Below are 19,333 nucleotides of genomic sequence, written 5' to 3'. Positions count from 1 at the left end.
GAGTGCTAACCAGTCTGTTCTGCTCTTGCAGGTAAAGTGCTGTTTTGGTTTAAGCGCTTCTGTGATTTTATACTCTGCTGGACTGCCCCAGTTTTTCAACATGCCTAACGACGCGGAGAATCGAGAGTGTATTGTGTGTCTAAAATCTCTAGGTTTGGATGGTCAGGGGCTGAAATGCTCTGTCTGTAACCACTGGTATCACATTGGGAAATGTGCGGGGATTTATAAGACTGCTCTGAAGGGGCTTTCTCAGGAGCAAATGCTTGCTTGGCAATGCTCTACATGCAAATTGCACTTCGCTCGGCAATCTTCAACTGATCAAGAGCCTACTCAAGAACAGAGCAATCCGAATGAACCGGACATTGCAAAACTGATTTTGGACATGAGCTCAAAGCTGACGGAAGTACTTGGTCGTCTTGATTTGATGGAAAAGTCGATCGCGGTGCAATCAGCCAAGCACGATGATGTGATTGCAAAACTTACGCAGCAGGAAAAAACAATAGAAGGAATTGAAGAATCAATGGAAATGTTGGGGTCACAGTACGATGAAATTCTTAAAAAAGTAGAAACTCAAGAGGACACCGCTTTGGAACTAAACAAAAAAGTGAGTAAGATGGAATCCGCAATGTCGAAGCAAGAAATGGAAATCCGTGAACTTAAAACAACCGTAGATAACATGGAACAGTACTCAAGACGAAAAAATGTAGAAATCCACGGCATCCAAAAGTAGGAAAATGAGAATCTACTTGAAATCATCCAGTGTCTCGCCAATAAACTGCAACTGCCTGTACCTGCGACGGAGGATGTCGAGGCTGTACATAGGTTAAGTGCTCGAGAAGGAAAAATTCCACCTATTATTGTACGTTTCAACGAGCGTTCTGCCAGGGACCAGTGGCTGACGAAGCGAGTGGCACTCCGGCAAGAAAAAATATTCATTAATGAGAACTTGACTAAGTCCGTCAGGGAACTGCTTTGGAGTGTGAGGCAGTGTGCTAAAGAGAAAAATTACAAGTATGTATGGGTCAAAAACGGGAAAATTTTCGTTCGTCAGGGCGGAAATAGGGCAGTCATTCGTATTAACCGTCAGGAAGATTTATTGAAAATCGCTTGAAATGTCAGTGTCGTTTGAAACGTTTTCAGAGTGGGAAACCCACTGGAAGGAAGCCATCGTGGCATCTCCTAGCACCGAGGTAACCCTAAATATGTTACACATCAATATCAGAAGTATACAAAAACACTGGAATAATTTATTAGTTTCCCTGGCCGATCATGTTGACAGTTTGGATATTTTAATTTTAACAGAAATTAATACTACCATATCAAACGTCTCCTTGTACTCTCTAGATGGGTTTTAATCGTTTTCACTGTGCAGAGAAAATAGAAGAGGGGGCGGAATACTTATGTTTGTTAAAATTTCTTGGTTCTGTGAACCAGTAACCACATCTCTCACTCAAGCTGAAGTGCTGGTCACTGCTATCTCAAGACAGGACATTTCATTCGTCATTGGCGCATTTTACAGGCCGCCAAGTTCGAATATTACCTTATTTTTTGACGAGTTAGCAGGATTACTAAACACGTTTGGCAATGATAGCCAGCTAGTGTTCGCGGGCGATTTTAACATCGATGTAATGAAAGTTGCGAACAATGGAGTTGCAAATTATTTGAACCTGTTTTCAGGTTTTGGATTAGAAAACTTGACCACGAATTTCACGAGAGAAGAGTTTCTTGGTAATCGGTTTACACGTACGGCGATTGATCATGTAGTTGTGAGACTAAATAAAGCAAAATTTCCCTCTGGAGTAATTAAGCAAAAAATTGCAGACCACTATTTTGTATCCTTTACAGCATTTTGTGGCGCACCGCAAGATGACATGGTTGATCAATACAGCGTGATTCTAGACGGAAGAAAAATAGATAATTTTATTAAGCAATTTGACTGGAGTAGTTTACTCACCATGGATCATATCACTGCATATCAAACAATGGTGGCTCAATTTGAATATATATACAACAACAGTAAGAAAAAAATAAAAATAAAACAAAGAAAAAGCAGAAATGCGTGGATTACTGTAGAAATAATGGAATTGTGCCATGAAAAGAATATACTATGGAATCGAGTGAAAGCTAACCCAGCAAACAGCGCACTGAAAGCGGAGTTTAGAACCTTACGGAATAAAATAACTGCTGAAATAAGGCTAGCAAAGAAAAGGCACTATAGCACTCGTTTGCAGCAAAACCCAAAACATCAGAAGAAAACGTGGCAAACTGTGCAGGAACTAACTGGCCACAAGAAAAAAGAAAGCATAGATGAAACAATTAAGAAAGCGTTTAGTGATACTGATTTGAATTCACTAAGTAACAAATTTAATACTACTTTTGTGCGTAGCGTGTCAGATCTTCACTCCCAAATGAGGGGTGCTCCGGACTTTGCATCCAGCCCCGTTAGTGGGTGTGGAAACTCGGCTTATTTAACACAGATGACAGAGGATGACTTAGTGAAGATTATCAAGAATACGGCTCCAGGCAAATCACCAGGAGCTGATAGGATTCGCCTAAGAGATATATCGGCAAATCTTGAGCACCTAAAGCACGTACTTCTGAAGATAATCAATTCGTGCCTTTCTACTGGTCAGATCCCCGACGGCCTGAAGATCGCGGTCGTGCGGCCCATCTATAAGAAAGGTAGCCGTAAAGTCATATCGAACTACAGACCAATCTCTATCCTGCCCGTGATTTCATTGATACTGGAAAAGTTCGTTTTCAACATAATGACTTCATTCTGTGAGAAATACTCCCTTTTATACCCGTCCCAGTATGGGTTTAGAAAAAATAGAGGAACAATTACGTTATTGGAAGATCTCTCTGACCATATCCACAAGAACATAGATAACAACAACTTTGTGTTAGCTCTCTTTCTGGATCTAACAAAGGCATTTGATTCAATTAACCACAAAATACTGATAAAGAAATTACTACGCATTGGCTTTAGGGGCCCTTTTATTGAATTTTTAACTGACTACCTCTCGGCCCGTCACCAAATGGTAAGCATTTGTGACGTTAAAAGCGATTTATTGCCAATTAGTACGGGCGTCCCTCAAGGTTCCATTCTCGGTCCTCTTCTTTTTAATATTTATGTAAATGACCTTGGCAGTCTACCATTTTCTTCGACGGTATATCAGTACGCGGATGACACTGTTCTGGTTTTTGCAAGTAATGACGAAGCCACAGCGTTACCGTATTTTCAACGCGATATACATGGGTTGATGGCTTGGTTCAGAGCTAACCAAATATTAGTTAACGCGGACAAAACGAAACTAATGCATTTTCATAATCCTCACAAAGTATTAAATTTGTCTACGCCTTTAATGCTACATGAGTCTGACTGCAGAGACTGTGAATGCACACCTTTAGAATATCTGTCATCTGTAAAGTATTTAGGTCTTTTTTTTCGACAAATTTTTAAACTGGGGCACTCACATAGACTACCTTGCGAAGCGTCTTCGCGTGGTTTCCGCATACTTGTTTCATCTGCGTATGGTATCTGACGTAAGTTTACGGATGAAGGTGTACCAAGCGTTAGGTGAATCGGTGCTCCGTTATGGTATAACGATATATGGAGCATGTTCAAATTACAAGAAAACAAAATTAGATAATATTCTACACAATGTGTCCAAAAATATTGCGTACAGAACAAGGTGGAGCGGTGTAGATCCTGATTTAAGAATGAGGTCTCTTCTAATTCTTTCCATTGAACGACTGTACATCTATGTAGTTTGTCTAAAACATTATTATAACGACACATTCAAGGTACCATTAAAAAAGCAAAGAACGCTAAGGAAAACAGAGCGGTTTGTTCAGCCTAGGATTTTTACGAATTACGGAAAAAGAGTAAGATCATTTTATGTCCCATACTTTTTTAATAAATTACCTGACGATCTATTTGGTTTACAGTCATTCAGTGTTGTTAAAAGATGCCTAAAATATTGGTGTCTTACTCATACTAACTAGTTCAGTGCGTGCGTCTCAGTGCAGACTTTGTTATGTTTTAATATGTGTGCGGTTGCATGTGCAGTTGCATTTTGATATTGTATAATTTTGACTTCTGTTGGCTGTCGGGTCCCGCCCACAAGCACCCTCGTGCTTTTGCGGGCCCGTACGTATCTGTATGTTTTCGTTCAGAAATAAATAAATAATAATAATAAATAATAATAATAATAATAATAATAACTGCGAATGACCTGTTTCGAAGCATAAACTGGACTTCGGTGGCCATCCACACGACCGAGGCCACTCTGAGAATAACAATAACGTGCATCAGCGCTGCGGGCAGCTAACTCTAACTGCCAATGACCTTTTTCGAAGCATAAACTGGACGTCGGTGGCCATTCACACGACCGAGGCCCCTCTGAGAGTAACAATAACGTGCATCAGCGCTGCTGGCAGCTAACTCTAACTGTCAATGACCTGTTTCGAAGCATAAACTGGACGTCGGTGGCCATCCACACGACCGAGGCCACTCTGAGAATAACAATAACGTCTGTCAGCACTTTGTGCGGCTAACTCTAACTGCTAATGATCTCATTTCGAAACATAAACAGGACGTCTGTGGCCATTCACACGACTGAGGCCACCCTGGGAATAACAATACCTTGTGTTAGCACAGTGGAGAGCAAAATGCCAGTGCTAGTGCTCCGTTTCGAAGCTGAATAGACGCGTCGAAAGTTCCCTTGAAGTCGACGGCCATTATGACTCTTGGGTCGCACTTTGGCGAGTTGGCCAACACCTTGTGGTGGATGAGGAGCAGGCTGCCCTGTGCGCCGAAGTGCGGTCTGAAGTAGTGCGGCATAGATTTCCTGAATTTAAGAGGCGCCATTGTACTCGCTTGAAATATATCGTAAAAACAGCACTAATTGCTTGACGTGAGAAAACGTCGGCTACAACATTGATCAAGAATTGTCGAGAGGACGGAGATCTGGGGAATGCCAATGCCAGTAACTGGGCCTATAGCTCAAGCTTGATATTGTCCGTCTTGCAGAAGCGCTGTGATGAAGTGAAGCGGTCTTCCATAGAGACCTCAGTTTTGAGCCTCCCGGACTAGTGCAATGTACAGGATTAAATCTAACGTTTTCAAAGCTGATAAGAACCACAATGCACAGATTGCAGCCAGACTTGTTGCCAAGGGCAGAGTTGTGAAGTACCGAAAGGTTGTCTTGTCCAGTCCAGAACCATATCAAATTTTCCTTATGGCCCCTTATCCAATTCCAGGTCGTGAACTTTAACAGCAGAGGGGCGTGAAATTCATTTTCTTCTTTGTTTAGAGTGCATTTGTTCTGGCAATGGGTATCTAAAAATGATGCCTGCGATAGTGTTTAAGTAACGCGGCTCGGGAACAGGCTTTTTTTTCGCTGCCACTCATTTCATCAAATGACATTTCTCCGACAGTTTGTTTCAACGTTGTGACGTTTTATCAATAGATTGTTTCATCGACACTCGCTCATCGACATATCTTGCTATGTTTCGTCGACAAGATCTTGGTTTGGTTAGGGGTGCGCTGCTTAGTTGGTGAGCAAGGGTAGGGGGTAGGACCACCCTTACACGCTGCTGCGAAGCGGCATGTACGGGTGGGCTGGGTGGGTCCACATTTTTGTAATGAGCTGCCGGAGACTGTCGCCGCAAAGCGTCGTGAACTGGGTCGGTCGGATAGTTTATTATGTGCTTCAGTGATAAACGCACAACAAAATGTTCCTAAAGCGTACAATTTTTGTGTCGATAAAACTTCACAGCACAGTGTGGCAGTATCGATGAAACGAGAGTCGTAAAAAGTTGATGAAACGTGTCGATGAAACAACAGGGACCCTTTTTTCCAATGGTTCCATGGAGGCTCTGACAATGAGGACTGCAAGGTTGCCTCCAAGATGCTCAATGTTTTTACACGAGTCTGTCTTTGCCAAGGTAGACCAGAAAGACGATGGCAGATTCTGAAGAGCTCGTTTGCGGCTACGGCCTGGTATGATCCAGAGATAAACATACATCAGAAATGTAATTAGGCGGTTTGAGCTGTTGCTTGATTCAAACATTGTTGATTTTATTGTTATAAAGACAAATCATTCTGCCACTTGCATTCGGACCAAGATCAGGACATCAAGAGTATTCGGTATGTTTTCAATTCTTCATTTAAACAAATATTTCGCATATAAGAAAGCCACAATTCATGAAGCGGTAAGCTGCCCTTACAATCAATTTTTATTGACCATACTTTTCATCTTTTACAAATTATTAAACCAATGCTGCGATCCAGCATTGTGGACACATTTTCATTCTAAAGTAAACTGGAAAAATTGGTGCGTGTTTACCGGTAATACCTCAGGCCGCGACTCAACGCGAGTGGAGCTACACGCGTCACGTACCCGGGTTTCGAAGCATAAACTTACGACTAACAGCGCCTCGAGAGCAAGCAGAATGTTCGGAAGCATTTGAGAGAACCGAATTCGCTTCCCTCGAATTCTCTAGTACTTCTTCCAAAAGAAGACATCAGCTTCTTAACGTCCAAAACAATATCAATTAAATGTTTGTAACATACGCATCACTGGCTTTATCATTTGTGTGCCACCTGTATGTAACAGCTCATTATTGCGAACGAGGGTGTACCCGCGGGTACTATCGCAGTCATTGATTACCGTGCAGCCGATTGCGACGCGGAGACTTGAAAATGACGCCACGTTTCACAGATGAATGCATACTGCTTCGAAAGCGTCATTTCAGTAGACAGACTATTTATTAACGCCAGCAAAGGTACGGTCGAAATTGGGTAAAGACACTTACTGTGTTCGCGGCCCACTTATGCCCCTCCCGCACAGCCCACTACACTTATAAAGAAGAGTTTGGTGACCGCTGCATTTTAACGTTGCTCCACGGAAACCACTGCGAAGAAACGCCGATGCCTTCACGATGTTGAGGCGCAACCCGAGACAGAGAAGCAGACGGCGTTCGACGTATGTACAATGCTAGGCCTTACTATCGAAATTTTCGATGGCAATGCTATCGCTGGATTCTCACGCTGTGGCGCAGAACCTATTGCGAATAAAAGTGGTCGGGTAAGTGAAAAACAGCATTAAAAACAGAATAATTGCTGCAAGATACTCGAGTCGTAGAAAATCTGCCCGGCAGCCATGTTGAAAATATTCATTTGCCAGAACAAGATTGGTTCGGGCAGGTCGTGACGTCACGGAAACAACGGGACGCGATTGGTGGCGGAGGAATACAAGATTCCCTTTGAGGGGCTTTTGCCGCTACCTTCTTGACTTGTAACCGACTACAGTGTGCTCTTGGAACTTGCGAAAAGTTAAAAATTTATTTGCTGATTTTACACTTGAAGTTTTTGAAAGATAAATTCAACGTATAAGATAAACTTTTGTGATATATCAGGCGGGCGCGTTTCAAACTGGGCGTTCCAGCTTCGAACAGAAAGTTGAGTCATGTCGAAATGAGTTTTGGCTTTCTTGGCATGCATCGTCGTTATATAAAAAGTATTAGACTGTCCAATAAGTGAGTAACTCGTTGTGTTGCATCTTGTGGAAAAACAGATATCTCTGCATAGGGAGTGACATCAATCTAGCAGATGTGCCTCTCTCCTAATAGACAATGACCTCATAAAATAGTTCGAGTTATTTAAATAACGGAAGCATATGCTCCCACTCAGGTTACTTTTTCTAACGAGCTGCCTGACGAATGCCATAAACCTAACAGGACAATATTACCCATAAATTCAGCTTAAAACGCAGTGAGTAATTTGAACACTCAAAATTTGCCAAAAGTTATATGTTTAATTAAAAATATACGTGCAATCTCGGAGTGAAGGCCTACATTTTTATAAAGCGTCATTAAAATTATAAATCTAATATATGAGTACAGTGAGATGTACAGGTTGCTCCAATATAAGGTGGACAGCGGTGTTCAGGCCAAGGCTGCTCAAAAGCGGCACAGAGAGTCCCGAAGACACACGTTAAGCTGTTCAAAAGTCTGGGAAAGAGCACAAGAAACATTTCTTATCGCCCCGATTCGGCGGTCGGTTTCAGGATTAGCACGCCGGAGGCACCTTCGCGACATTTACCCCTTTTGGCTTGCCCTTCCGTGGGTGGTCTAACTCATAATAAGGAGTTTTAGTATATATTTTCGAAACATTTGTGTACAATACCTCCGCCGACGCCTTTCCGCATGCATTGTATCGTTATCGGGTACAGTTATCGTAAGAATCAGAGTTCTTTACTGAGACTCCCTAACGCCGAGACAGTAACGTTACGCTCGGTTCTTTTGTCTTATTCTCCGATGTATGCACGAGTAGACCCATATACTCCAAGAAAGGTGATCAAAAAACATACAATAAAATGACAAGTACCAAAAGTTTCAATCAATTAAAATAAAATGTCTAAACAGAAGGACCAAGAGCGTATGCTTGCGAAGACAAACTTTGATGAGATTCGTGTTTTCTGACCAGGAAATATCTGGGGTGCCTCACCTAATAAATCGTGATATGGGCTTGAGTTCATCAGAGTCAGCTATTTATTTGGGTTTCTGTGCCACACAATAGCGATGCATGCGTAAAAGCTGTTTCAATTTGTCTGATTTTTATATCGAGTCAAAGATAGATGAAGTTGGACTTCACAGTCCAGAGCTGGTTTCTCGTTTACTTGAGTCATAACGTCATTTAGGTTAACAATTATTTAATAACGTATACAATCTGATTTTACGCTATAGTTTTAATCAGGGTTCATACCTGTCGTACGGTGATGTCACAAAAGCTTGGATGTTTATGTTCGCAGTAACTAGTCATATTCAGATTCGTCCCCGGAAGCACAGCCGCATCTGGCATAGTAGGTTTCGGAGTTGATTTAATTTTTAGACAATCTTCGCTTAATGTCCTGAAAACAACAACAACAAAAAATGCTTGCACATGAAGAGAACTCCCAACATAACTCAGAGTCTTTTAGACTTAGAGCATTTATAAAAACCGGAAAGTTCATAATGGCGGCTATCGGCGAAGTATTGTATTGAACGGCCAGTCCGAAGTGGACGAAAGGAGCAGATTTTGAGACTGAAGGTTTCGGAAGCAATCTCGTCGGGGATGGTTGTTCTACCTGGAGAATTTTAAAATAAGTTAATAAATATTTATGTATCGTTGAGGCTACATAAATATTTATTACATTATTTTAAAATACTTCAGCTAGAACAAGCAGCCCCGACGAGATCGATTCCAAAAACCTTCAGTCTCAAAATCTGCTCTTCTTCGTTCGCTTCGGGCTGGCCGTTCACTACGGTGTATTGCTAATTGAGCGAAATATACTTACTTTAAAAAGAATATTACACAGCCAAATAGCTAATGTTTGTAATGGCGCTTAAAACAATTTGCTACAGAGTACAATAAGTATTAGAAACTTTTTTTTTTTTTTTTACGTAAGGAGAGTCGAGGCAAGAAATTTTATAGTGAAGCCGATCATGCAGGAGGGGGCGCGATACTCACGCCGCGGTACCACCATCTCTAAAAGATGCGAATACGGAAAGCAAGAACGTCTTCGGCGCCATGGAACACAAACGCGGGCGCGCAGTCAAAAAGCGACACCCAACACGCCAAGAGAACGTGCGATGACTGGGCAGTCAAGCGAGAGAAGTAATTGGTTAATATTGCAGGGAAACAAAATCATCTAAAAGCATGAGGATATTAAAATAAAAAAAAAAAAACGCACGAGGTGCCCGAACAGCAGAGTCACTTGCACGACGTATTGACTCAAGTCGAGAGAGGCATATTTGTTTTTTTGTTTGTTTCTTTATTTATTTTTGACACAGTTGTCAGGGAGGTTGGGACAAAAGGCGAAAACGAATCACATGACTAGGTCCCAACCCCCGTTACAGCACTCAGCAGCAGGGCACAGGAAATGAATCAAAAACAGCATTAATCAAAAATAAAACAAAATCTCAGAAGATAAAAATATGAGACACAAAAAACGTACAATCCATTTTGATGTGAACTATACTAGGAATACACACTAGGCACATTGAAGTATACCGTAAAGTATTTTTTAAAAAGAAACATGCACTCTATTGTCTCTGCCAATTCGAATACACAATAATTTCTGTTAAGAAGATCGGTTATCTGGTAGGATTTTTTTTTGTGTTTGTGTACAGTAATTAGTTCTTATTTTAGATTTTGAAAACTGCTGATGTCTCAAATTGTAATTTGTTTGCTTGGATAAATATGTTCCGTAAAATATTGCGGGATTCGTATTTATTTGAGTATGAACTGAAATTGCGATCTTTAGGTAAAAAAGATTGTCTAACGTTAATATTCCATGTTTAATAAAGCTAGGGGAAGTCGATTCAGTCCAAGGTAAATTATCAATTGACATAACTGCGCGTTTTTGCAATGTAAATAATAGCTTAATATTACTTGCTGTAGTCGTCCCCCAGACCAATAAACAGTAATGCAGCCTCGAGTGAATCAAAGATATATCCAGTTGTTTTTTTAACCAGACTGGAAGGAGGTATTTTAACTTACAAATTAAACCAATTGATCTAGAAATATCCCTTCGGAGTTCGTTCACTTGGCAAGTCCAGTAAAGATTTTCGTGAAAATGAACACCAAGAAATTTAAAGGATTCCACGCGTTCAATATTCGAGTTTTAAAAAGATACACTAATTTCGCTAGTTATGGGCTTATTTTTTGCTCTAAAAATACTGTACTTAGTCTTTGCCGTATTCAGCTCTAACTGGTTTGAGCCTAACCATAAATGAAGTTGCTTCAGCCAATTATTTGTTTCTCTTCCTACGATATTCAAAAAGCTACCAGTAAAGAATACATTCGTATCATCTGCATATAAAATTATGTTAGGTGTTTGTGGGATGTTTACTATATCATTGATGTAAAAAAAGAAAAGTAATGGCTCGAGAATGGACCCCTGCTGCACACCGTATCGAATTTTTGCTAAAGGAGAGCGCATACCATTGAGGACGGTATATTAAAAACCTTGATGTCAAGTAACTGCTTATCAAGTTTAGCACACTGCCTCTTATTCCATACAGCGGCAGCTTTCGGAGTAGGATGTCGTGTTTTATAGAATCGAAGGCCTTCCTGAAATCTAAAAAAAACACCCAGAGTGTAGCAATGATTTTCAATATTGTCCATGATTTTGTTTTTGATATTTAGCAGGGCCATTTCAGTTGATTTACATTCCCGAAGAATCCTCCGCAATTAATCTTCTGATCTCAGTGTTGATAAACAAAAAATACCCGGCCATACAGGGATGAACAGCAACTATAGAAAATACACTAAAATTATGCTCGCGTGCCCTGAGACTCGTTTGTCTCGTTAATTCATTTTTTTCTTTGTTAAAAAAAAGGACAGGTGTGAACTTCATCGCGAGGCAGTCGCCGGAAAAATAAAACTAGAAAAGTACAAGCTAAAGGCTAAAAAAGCTAGATGGTATTTTCCGACTGTTTTGCGCTAGGAAAGCTTAGAGACAAGTACATTGATGCCGTCAATTACTCTGAGTCGAACTAAACACCAACGAAAACAAACATGAGCGAAATGGCAGTTATTCCATAAATACTACAGATGCCCTCCTTACTATACTGTTAGAAAATTAATCAAACATCTCTCGTTGGTTATTTATCCTTTGTATTTTTAATGTAGAAAATCGCGTAACAATTTGCGAGCATTCACAGGCGCTGTACGTTCCGACAAATGTACGACTTTGCACTATCACGGAACTGCAGAGGAAGAGATAAACTGATGCGTGATGCAATTGCGCGCCGAAGTGATAGCCAATTCTATCAGTTTCACCGCGGTTTCATTTTCTTGTTTCGGCGAGTGTTTTATTACCAACGAACCTCCCAGGCTGAGAGGTTTCCAACTCGTGTTTTCTGGCAATGACCCCAAATCTTAGGCAAAATAATATATCGACAGACTTAAACACACAAAAAAATAATAACATTGCTTTGTGCTTGGATCGACTGAGGTATCTGTTAAGTGGGAGGGCACAATGGGAAAGCTCGTTTAATTGTGGTCTAACTCTGCAGTGAGGAGCGTGTGATTTGGCATCCTGTCACCCTCTTACTGTGTCTTCAATGAGAAGAATAGAGTTTTTTTTTGTTTTTTTTGATCGAATACAAATTTTGATAAAACAAAAACCGTGACAGCTACACCAATGCGATCCTTGCAAGCGAGTTATGCCGCCAGACAAACAATATCTTCAAGGGGAATGCAACAAAAATGACTAATAATGAACATTCGCAAATCGCTTTATTAGTTATATGTTATAGGGCAGATGTTTATATTGAAAAAATAATAAAAAATCGATCTTGAAGGCCAACATAGTTTAAAATAAATGGATTAAGCAGCCACTTCAAGGTATTCATTGTGAAATTGTGGTCTAGAAATCTGTCGATACCGAAACGAAACACGCCCAGTGTCCCCCGAAAAAACAACCCTCATTCGACGCCGGAGGGGCACGTGTCAATGGTGGAATTTTCATCATTACTTTACGTCACAGCGCCGGAGGTGATTTGCAGTGGGTGCTCTCTGCCTGCTGAACTGAATCGATAAGCCACCTTACGTCACCGACAAGTTGCTTTCTTTTGTGGCGCTATATAACAAAAAAAATTTTTTTCCTCCGATTAATATGAAGACGTCAAACACTATCTATCTGAGACGCAATCGAATAATCTTGAGAAGACACATTCCTTTGCCTGTCAAAGGGACACTACAGACGCATCGGTATTGTTCGTATCAATAGCTAGTTTATTTGAACGAAAAACATACAATTTCATACGTAATTCGGGCCGTTCATGATCATGGCAGAGTCGTAAATTGTGCCGCTCAGAACGTGTGCAACGTTTTGGCTTTGAGCTAGCTATTGCTCTTGGTGCTTTTGCTTTCACTGCTTTTGAAAGGGATGCACGGGCGGCATTGCTAGCTCGGCTGTCCTGTCTTCAGTGTTCCAGAAAGCGATTCTCCAATGACTTCCCCGGTGTGCTTCAAGTATTCAGTCACAAAAAAGTGGACGTGGGCCTGGCATGCGCTGAGATGAGTGGCAATTCCCGTCTGGCCACAGGGTTGTATGCCGCTCGTTTCCTGCATCGTCGGGTTGCCAACATGCCCAGTTTGCGAGCGTCTTTACAAACTTTCGGAAGATTGGTTGTTTGCATCACGGAAGGCGCAGAAAGGCCGCATTTGTAAGTGAAAATGATAAAACTGACGTCCTCGCCTACGTGAAAGCCCACCATCAGAGCCCGTGAGATTGCGCCTGAGTGCGGCAGGACCTTCACTTCCGTCTGGAACGTGCTCCGGAAGCAAAACCTCCATCCGTGCCGTCGTTTCCTACATCAGCACCTCACTGATGTGAACTTTGAAAGGTGACTTGAGTTATGCAAATGAGGCTCTAATTAAAGCGAGTGAAGACAATAAATTTCTCAACGAAGTAATTTGAAGCGATGGAGCAAAATTCTGCCGCGACGAAACTGAACCTTCATAATGCTCATTACTAGTAAGAGAATTACCCTAGTTGGTTAGAAGATAGCCGTTAGGTACATTGGTCTCTCAAGTCCTTGTGCGGCATCCTCGGCAACAAGCTTATTGGACTTTGCTTTCTGAAATGCGATATCACTGGGAGAAAGTACACAGTGGATGTCCTTAATGAATTTGTCGATGAATTTGCCTGCGTGCTGCCACTGCAAGACCTTTGACACGCGTGGTTTCACCACAACGGAGCATAACGGCCTTTTTCGTTTGGCTCCAGAACTTCCAAAAAAGTTCCAGATCGGTAAATTGGACGAGCATGGACAATGATTGGCCTCCCAGATCGCCCAATTAGACACCAGTTGACATTTTTCTGTGGGCAGTTAAAGCCTAGGTTTCCAAACCTCGGGGCATTATGGGCTTGGGAAAAATAATTCCCGATGCCTGTCACAGTTTCCATCCCGAACTAAGACAGCGAGCGAGCTGCGCTTTCATTAGAAAAACATTTATTGGTTTGCATTGTATTTGAACGGAAACACTGCGAGAATTTTCTGTGACTTCACCTTTCGGACAGACGTCATTTATTTATTGACTTTAAAAGGTAAAGCTGAAAAAAAAATGAGTCTGTCTTGCCCGTGGCATTTTTTAGTTTGCATGTTTTCGCTTTGAAGAGAATAGCCATCAGGCGTCAATATCGATGCCTAGAATCACACGGTATCACACAGTGAAACAGGCGAATAGAACGAAAGAGCTTAACATGCTTCAAACAATATACGTAATCATCAAAACTTATAGAATATTAGAAAAACACTGGGCGCATTCCAATGTTCATGACATTTTTAAAATAACTGCTGCGACTGAGACAACAATTTGATTAGAAATATGTTGAACTAGAAGGTTACTACGCGTACAACTGTAATACCTCCTAGCAACCTGCACAAGACTACAATAATCTAGATATGCTGTTTCAGGCGTTGAATTTTTATGCGTGGGTGAACATAGGGAATACCTTGCGCGCCACTTTTTCACCTATTCTTTGTTGGCTTCTTTTTCGGCGCTTTTTTACCAGGATTCCCTTTTTTTACTGAGAACTTCCCACTCTGTAGCAGTAGGTAAATCAGCGCCTAAATTTATTATTTACTTCTTCCTTAGCTACTCTAAGCGCAACTATGTTTCTGCTGGTAATGCTCGTCGCCTTCTCGTGCTGAAAGTTTTCTTTTTTTTTTCTTTACCCTGATTTGTAACCGTGATTTATACGGTTTCTAGTGATAATGGCAGCGAAGCGAGATGACTTGTCGCGGTTGATAAGGTGGCTTATCGTTTTAGTTCTCCAGCCACAGAACACCGATTGCAATCAGCTCTTGCGGGCTGTGACGCAAAATTGACACGCGCGTCGCCGAGGGCTCGCACGTGTGACCGAATGGTTAACACATGCAAGAGTGTTAGATACAAAATTTTAAGTTAATCAGAATCTTTGTCTATTAGCGAGAGTTTAAGGTAAGAAGGAAGCAAAGAACCGAAAATAACTAAATATCTATCCACTTAAGGCGGAAACCCGTGCCAAGAAATCCCAGCACAAAACTTTTCGTCGTAGTCGTCGATGCCGTATCGACAGCAAATTCGAACAAAGGCGGATGATGGACTCGATGCCGAGTTAATATTTTCATCAGACTCGTCGGCTCGAAGGAAGGGAACCAATTATATTTGGAGCGGATACATAAACCCCACCGCAAGATGAATTTTGTGTTTACTTGATTTTACAAGCAGCCTGCCAGGCAACTGGCTGGCCTTGCCAGTTTAATTTCGGTTTGAAGCCCAAACAAGGATGACATTTCTCGCCCCGTAGCAAACACTGCGGCTATTTAGTCCAAATTTTATGTTACGGCTAAGCTATAATAAATTCGAACTTCAATTATGAAACTACGTCGAACTCAGGTCTGAATTTAAACGTTCATTTGATATAAAGTCATTTATTTATGCACTAAAATATTTATTTTTCTAGTGACCCTATCACCACAATAAACTTTGTCCCGTGGAAAAAAGACAAATTTGGAGGTTCTACGTGCCAAATGAACGACGGGCATCTGGCACGCCCCAGCGGAGGAATCAGGATTAATTTTGAACACCTCGGGATCTTTTGACGTACAACCGAAAGCTCGGTTACACGGCGCCTTCTCCGCAATAAGCCTCAGTCTGATTGCGGGCACCTTGGCCGGGATTCGAACAATGTCCCGTGGCTAAAACAATCCTGACTTCTAAATCTAAATCTAGTACCTCTAGAAAAACAAAAAAAGAGAACGCTGAATATATTGTCCCGAATGACAAATGATGAGACGGCGAGTAACTAGATCAACTAAACGTTTAATGGAACAAGCTTGTGCCCCAAACAAAACAAAAGAAGGTTAACGTCGCAGGTGTCGATATCGGCGAAACAGCAGGATCGAGCGCTGTGGCGAGACTGACTCCGGCTCGCCAATTGGAGTCAGTCTCGCCCCAACGCTCGATCCTGCTGTTTTGCCGACTACGACGCCTGCGATGCTCACCTTCATCTATTTCGTTTTTGGCAAAAGTTTGTCTCATCAAACGTGTAGTTTCTCTAGTTATTAGCTGCCTAATTATTTGACGCTCGTGTCATTTTGGTGGAGGTGCGGGGTGTTGCGTTCTATACCCATAAAGCGTGCCCCTCCGAAGGCACCCCAGCCAAGTGAATTGCTCAGCCCCGGAAGGCTACCCTCGCCGATGACGTCTAAGCCCGAACAAGCCGTCGTACCAAAGGTCAGCCCCACGAATTTGGTCTCTTTCCCAAGAACCGGAAGAATGAGATACCGTACGATGACCACCCCGCCTGTCGTCGTCCTGCCTGTCCGGCCGCGATCACCTATTAGCTTTCTTGGCGAGATCAACGAGGATGTCAGACTGGATCAATTATTACGACTGCGTGGCCTGTCACAACGGCTGGGGTGGCGAGCAGCGCCTGCAGAGCTTTTATTTCTCTCCTGAAGGTACCGCAAGGCGCTGGTTTGAAAACAACGAAGCACATTTACTTCGTGAGACCCTTGCAAAAATGAGCTGACGCGTACGTTCCCCAGACAACACTGAAGCGAGAGGGACGAAGATCTGCTGCAATTGAGGACCCAGGGTTCCAATGAGAGCGTCACGAGAATCGTGGAAGGTGTCCTGTTCCTGAGCTCCCGCGTCGACCCTCAAGGCACCAAGGAAAAGCTGCGTATTCTGATGCGTGGAGTAAAGGACGACATCATCGGTGGAGTCGTAAGCAACCTACCGACAACTGTTCAAGAATTTGTTACCGAGGCGACGAACATAGAGTGTGCCATCCTTGAAAGGGCAACCCACTACCAGCGGCACCCCGGTGTAGTTGCCCCCTTGCCAATGGGATTGGACAACGGCTCCAGCCTGACGGGTATTTGGGAGATCATTCGCGATGTCGTACGTGAAGAGCGAAAGAAGCTGCTGCCCACTCCTGGACGCCTGGCCTCACTGTTGCTCGCCTTGGTCGTCCGAGAGGAGCTTTACCGAGCCTTCCAACCTGAAGTTCCCCTTTACACGACGACGCCAGAGGAACCGACCTTGAGCTACGCCGCCATGGCCCGACGAACGCCGCAAGCTAACCGCCAGGCCACGGCACCTCCCGACGGGGGGCTCCGATGCCGCAGTATTCTCAACGTTAGGAAGGAAAAGTCCAGCACGTCTGCCCTGAGCGACCCTCGCCGAGGAAGACAGACGTGTGGAGGACGGCCGATCGACGCCCGTTGTGCTACCACTGCGGAGGAACGACCATATCTACCGCCCTTGCCCCTACCGGCAAATAGAGCTGCGGGACTTCCACCCATGCGACCCACGCCCACGGTACGGTGAGCGGCACCTGAGGATTGAAGAGCAGTGGCGTCAAAAAGGGGAGGGGGGGGGGGGGCGGGGAGGAAGACCGCCCCGGGCAAAGCGCTCAGGGGGGTGTCGCGGAGGGCCACGAGAGCGCGGGGGGGGGGGGGGGGATGTCGCGGCGATGCGGCACTCTTCCGGGTGCCGCATACCATAGTGACGCCACTGTTGAGGCGTACCTCCGACGACCTCTGTCTCCCCCGCCGCCTGCTGCTCGCCGTAAGTCCCGGTCGCCGTCACCAAAACGTCCATCTTCGCCGATGCACCTACCCCGTCCTGAGAGCCTGTCGCACTTGGCGCGCTGGGAAAACTAGGCGCGATAACCGCTGGAGGTGGGGTTGCCGTGAAACGACGACGTAAAGAGCCTCCGAAAACACCTGAGGCCTCCCACTTGACCGACAACACGCATCGGAGCAACGCTTCTGCAAAGCTGCGAAACAGCCTCAACGTGATTATCGACAGCTGCGACGCTTCGGCCCTCGTGGACACCCGAGCAGACGACTCCGTCTTGAGTGTAAGGTTTTCATGCCGCCTTCGGAAAGTGATGACACCATAAATTGGCTTTGAAATATGAACTGCCGGTGGCCATCTCTTCACACAAGTCGGGAGATCCACTTCTCGCTTCAAGATCCACGGTGAGACCTGCCCTGTGAAGCTTTGTCGCTCTGCAAGAATGTGCGGGGATGTTATCCTCGGAATGGAAATTTTCTGCGACTATGCCGCCGACATCGACCTCGGTGCGAACGGGCTGACGCTACGAAAACCTGTTCCACCACAGGAGGAAGAAAAGCGACGTCATCCGATTTACGAGGCCTCGCAAACCACGTAAACTTAGTGGCGAGGTCGAGTGTTTTCGCACTCGTGGAGATCAAGAAAGGTTCCTGCGGCAAAGTTGTGCTCGAGAGAAGCTTTCAGTTGCTTTTGGAAAGAGGAATCGGTGTTGTACAAGGAGTAGCAGGACTCCAAGAACCAGCTATGGTCCTGGTTACTAGTTCGCGAGAAGAGCCGCTGCACCTTACGAAAGGTTTCGCCGTGGGCCACATCGAGAAGAGCCGACTTGATCGCACCGCGAGAGAACGCCACCCTGGAAACATGACATTGACTCGAAGCTTCAAGCTACTGAACGAGGACGGCAGCATGACCTTCTGAGCGACTTTGGCGAGTGTTTTGCAGCTAGTTAAGTGTGCGACATATAAAGTTAGCGAAGCACGGCATCATTACTGACAACGACGCTCTGCTCACCAGTCGCCGTACCGACTATCCTTAAAGGAAAGGGAGGTGATTTAGAACATGTCCAGGAAATGCTCGACGACGACATCATTTAACTCCCAAGAAGTTCGTGGGCGTCACCAGTCGTCCATATAAAGAAAAGGGACGGAACCCTGAGGTTCTGCGTGGACTATCGTTGACTAAACGCTGTGACTAAGAGGGACGTTTATCAACTCCCCCGCGTAGAGACAACTTTGTACCGACTGCGCCATTCCCGATCCTTTCCGTCGATGGACCTGGTGAGTGGCTACTCGCAGATTGAAGTCGACGAACGCGACCGCGAGAAAACTGCCCTCCACACTCCCGACGCTCTGTACGAGTTCAAAATAATGCTGTTCGCGCTTTGTACAGCAGCAGCCGCCCTTCAACATGCCATGGACACCGTGCTGGCAGGTCTGAAATGGCAGAGCTGCCTACTCGGTCAGCTGTGCGGGCGGCAATTTTAGTAGGGTTGCATTACGCGAAATATGTTTCAACTTCAGTTATAAACCATTCAATTCTCGCAGGGATTGGCGAAGCTAGCTGTTTCCCCAACTTGCGTTCCAGGGAAATATTCAATGGGTTTAACTAAAAGGCACGGTAAATGCACGCGGTTTAGGAAAAAGCGTTAGTAAACCTCGAGCTTTTAAGTGGTCTAATCAGCGTATAAATTATAAGTTT

The 19,333-nt window shown here is 43.8% G+C and overlaps 1 protein-coding gene across 1 annotated transcript in view; it reads right to left on the bottom strand.

The window, feature by feature from the left end:
• The window catches only part of LOC115324358, an 85,103-nt gene that overhangs the window by 16,892 nt on the left and 48,878 nt on the right, over window positions 1-19,333 (bottom strand). The window contains exon 10 of the mRNA XM_040210466.1: window positions 8,774-8,918. Coding sequence (XP_040066400.1) covers window positions 8,774-8,918 — 145 coding nt within the window. The remainder of the gene's footprint in view (window positions 1-8,773; window positions 8,919-19,333) is intronic.

This window comes from Ixodes scapularis, unplaced genomic scaffold (assembly GCF_016920785.2).
Source record: "Ixodes scapularis isolate PalLabHiFi unplaced genomic scaffold, ASM1692078v2 PGA_scaffold6__148_contigs__length_123643588, whole genome shotgun sequence".
NCBI lineage: Eukaryota > Metazoa > Arthropoda > Arachnida > Ixodida > Ixodidae > Ixodes > Ixodes scapularis.
The sequence above is the reverse complement of the archived record's forward strand: the minus strand, read 5'-3'. Positions and strand labels throughout refer to the sequence as shown.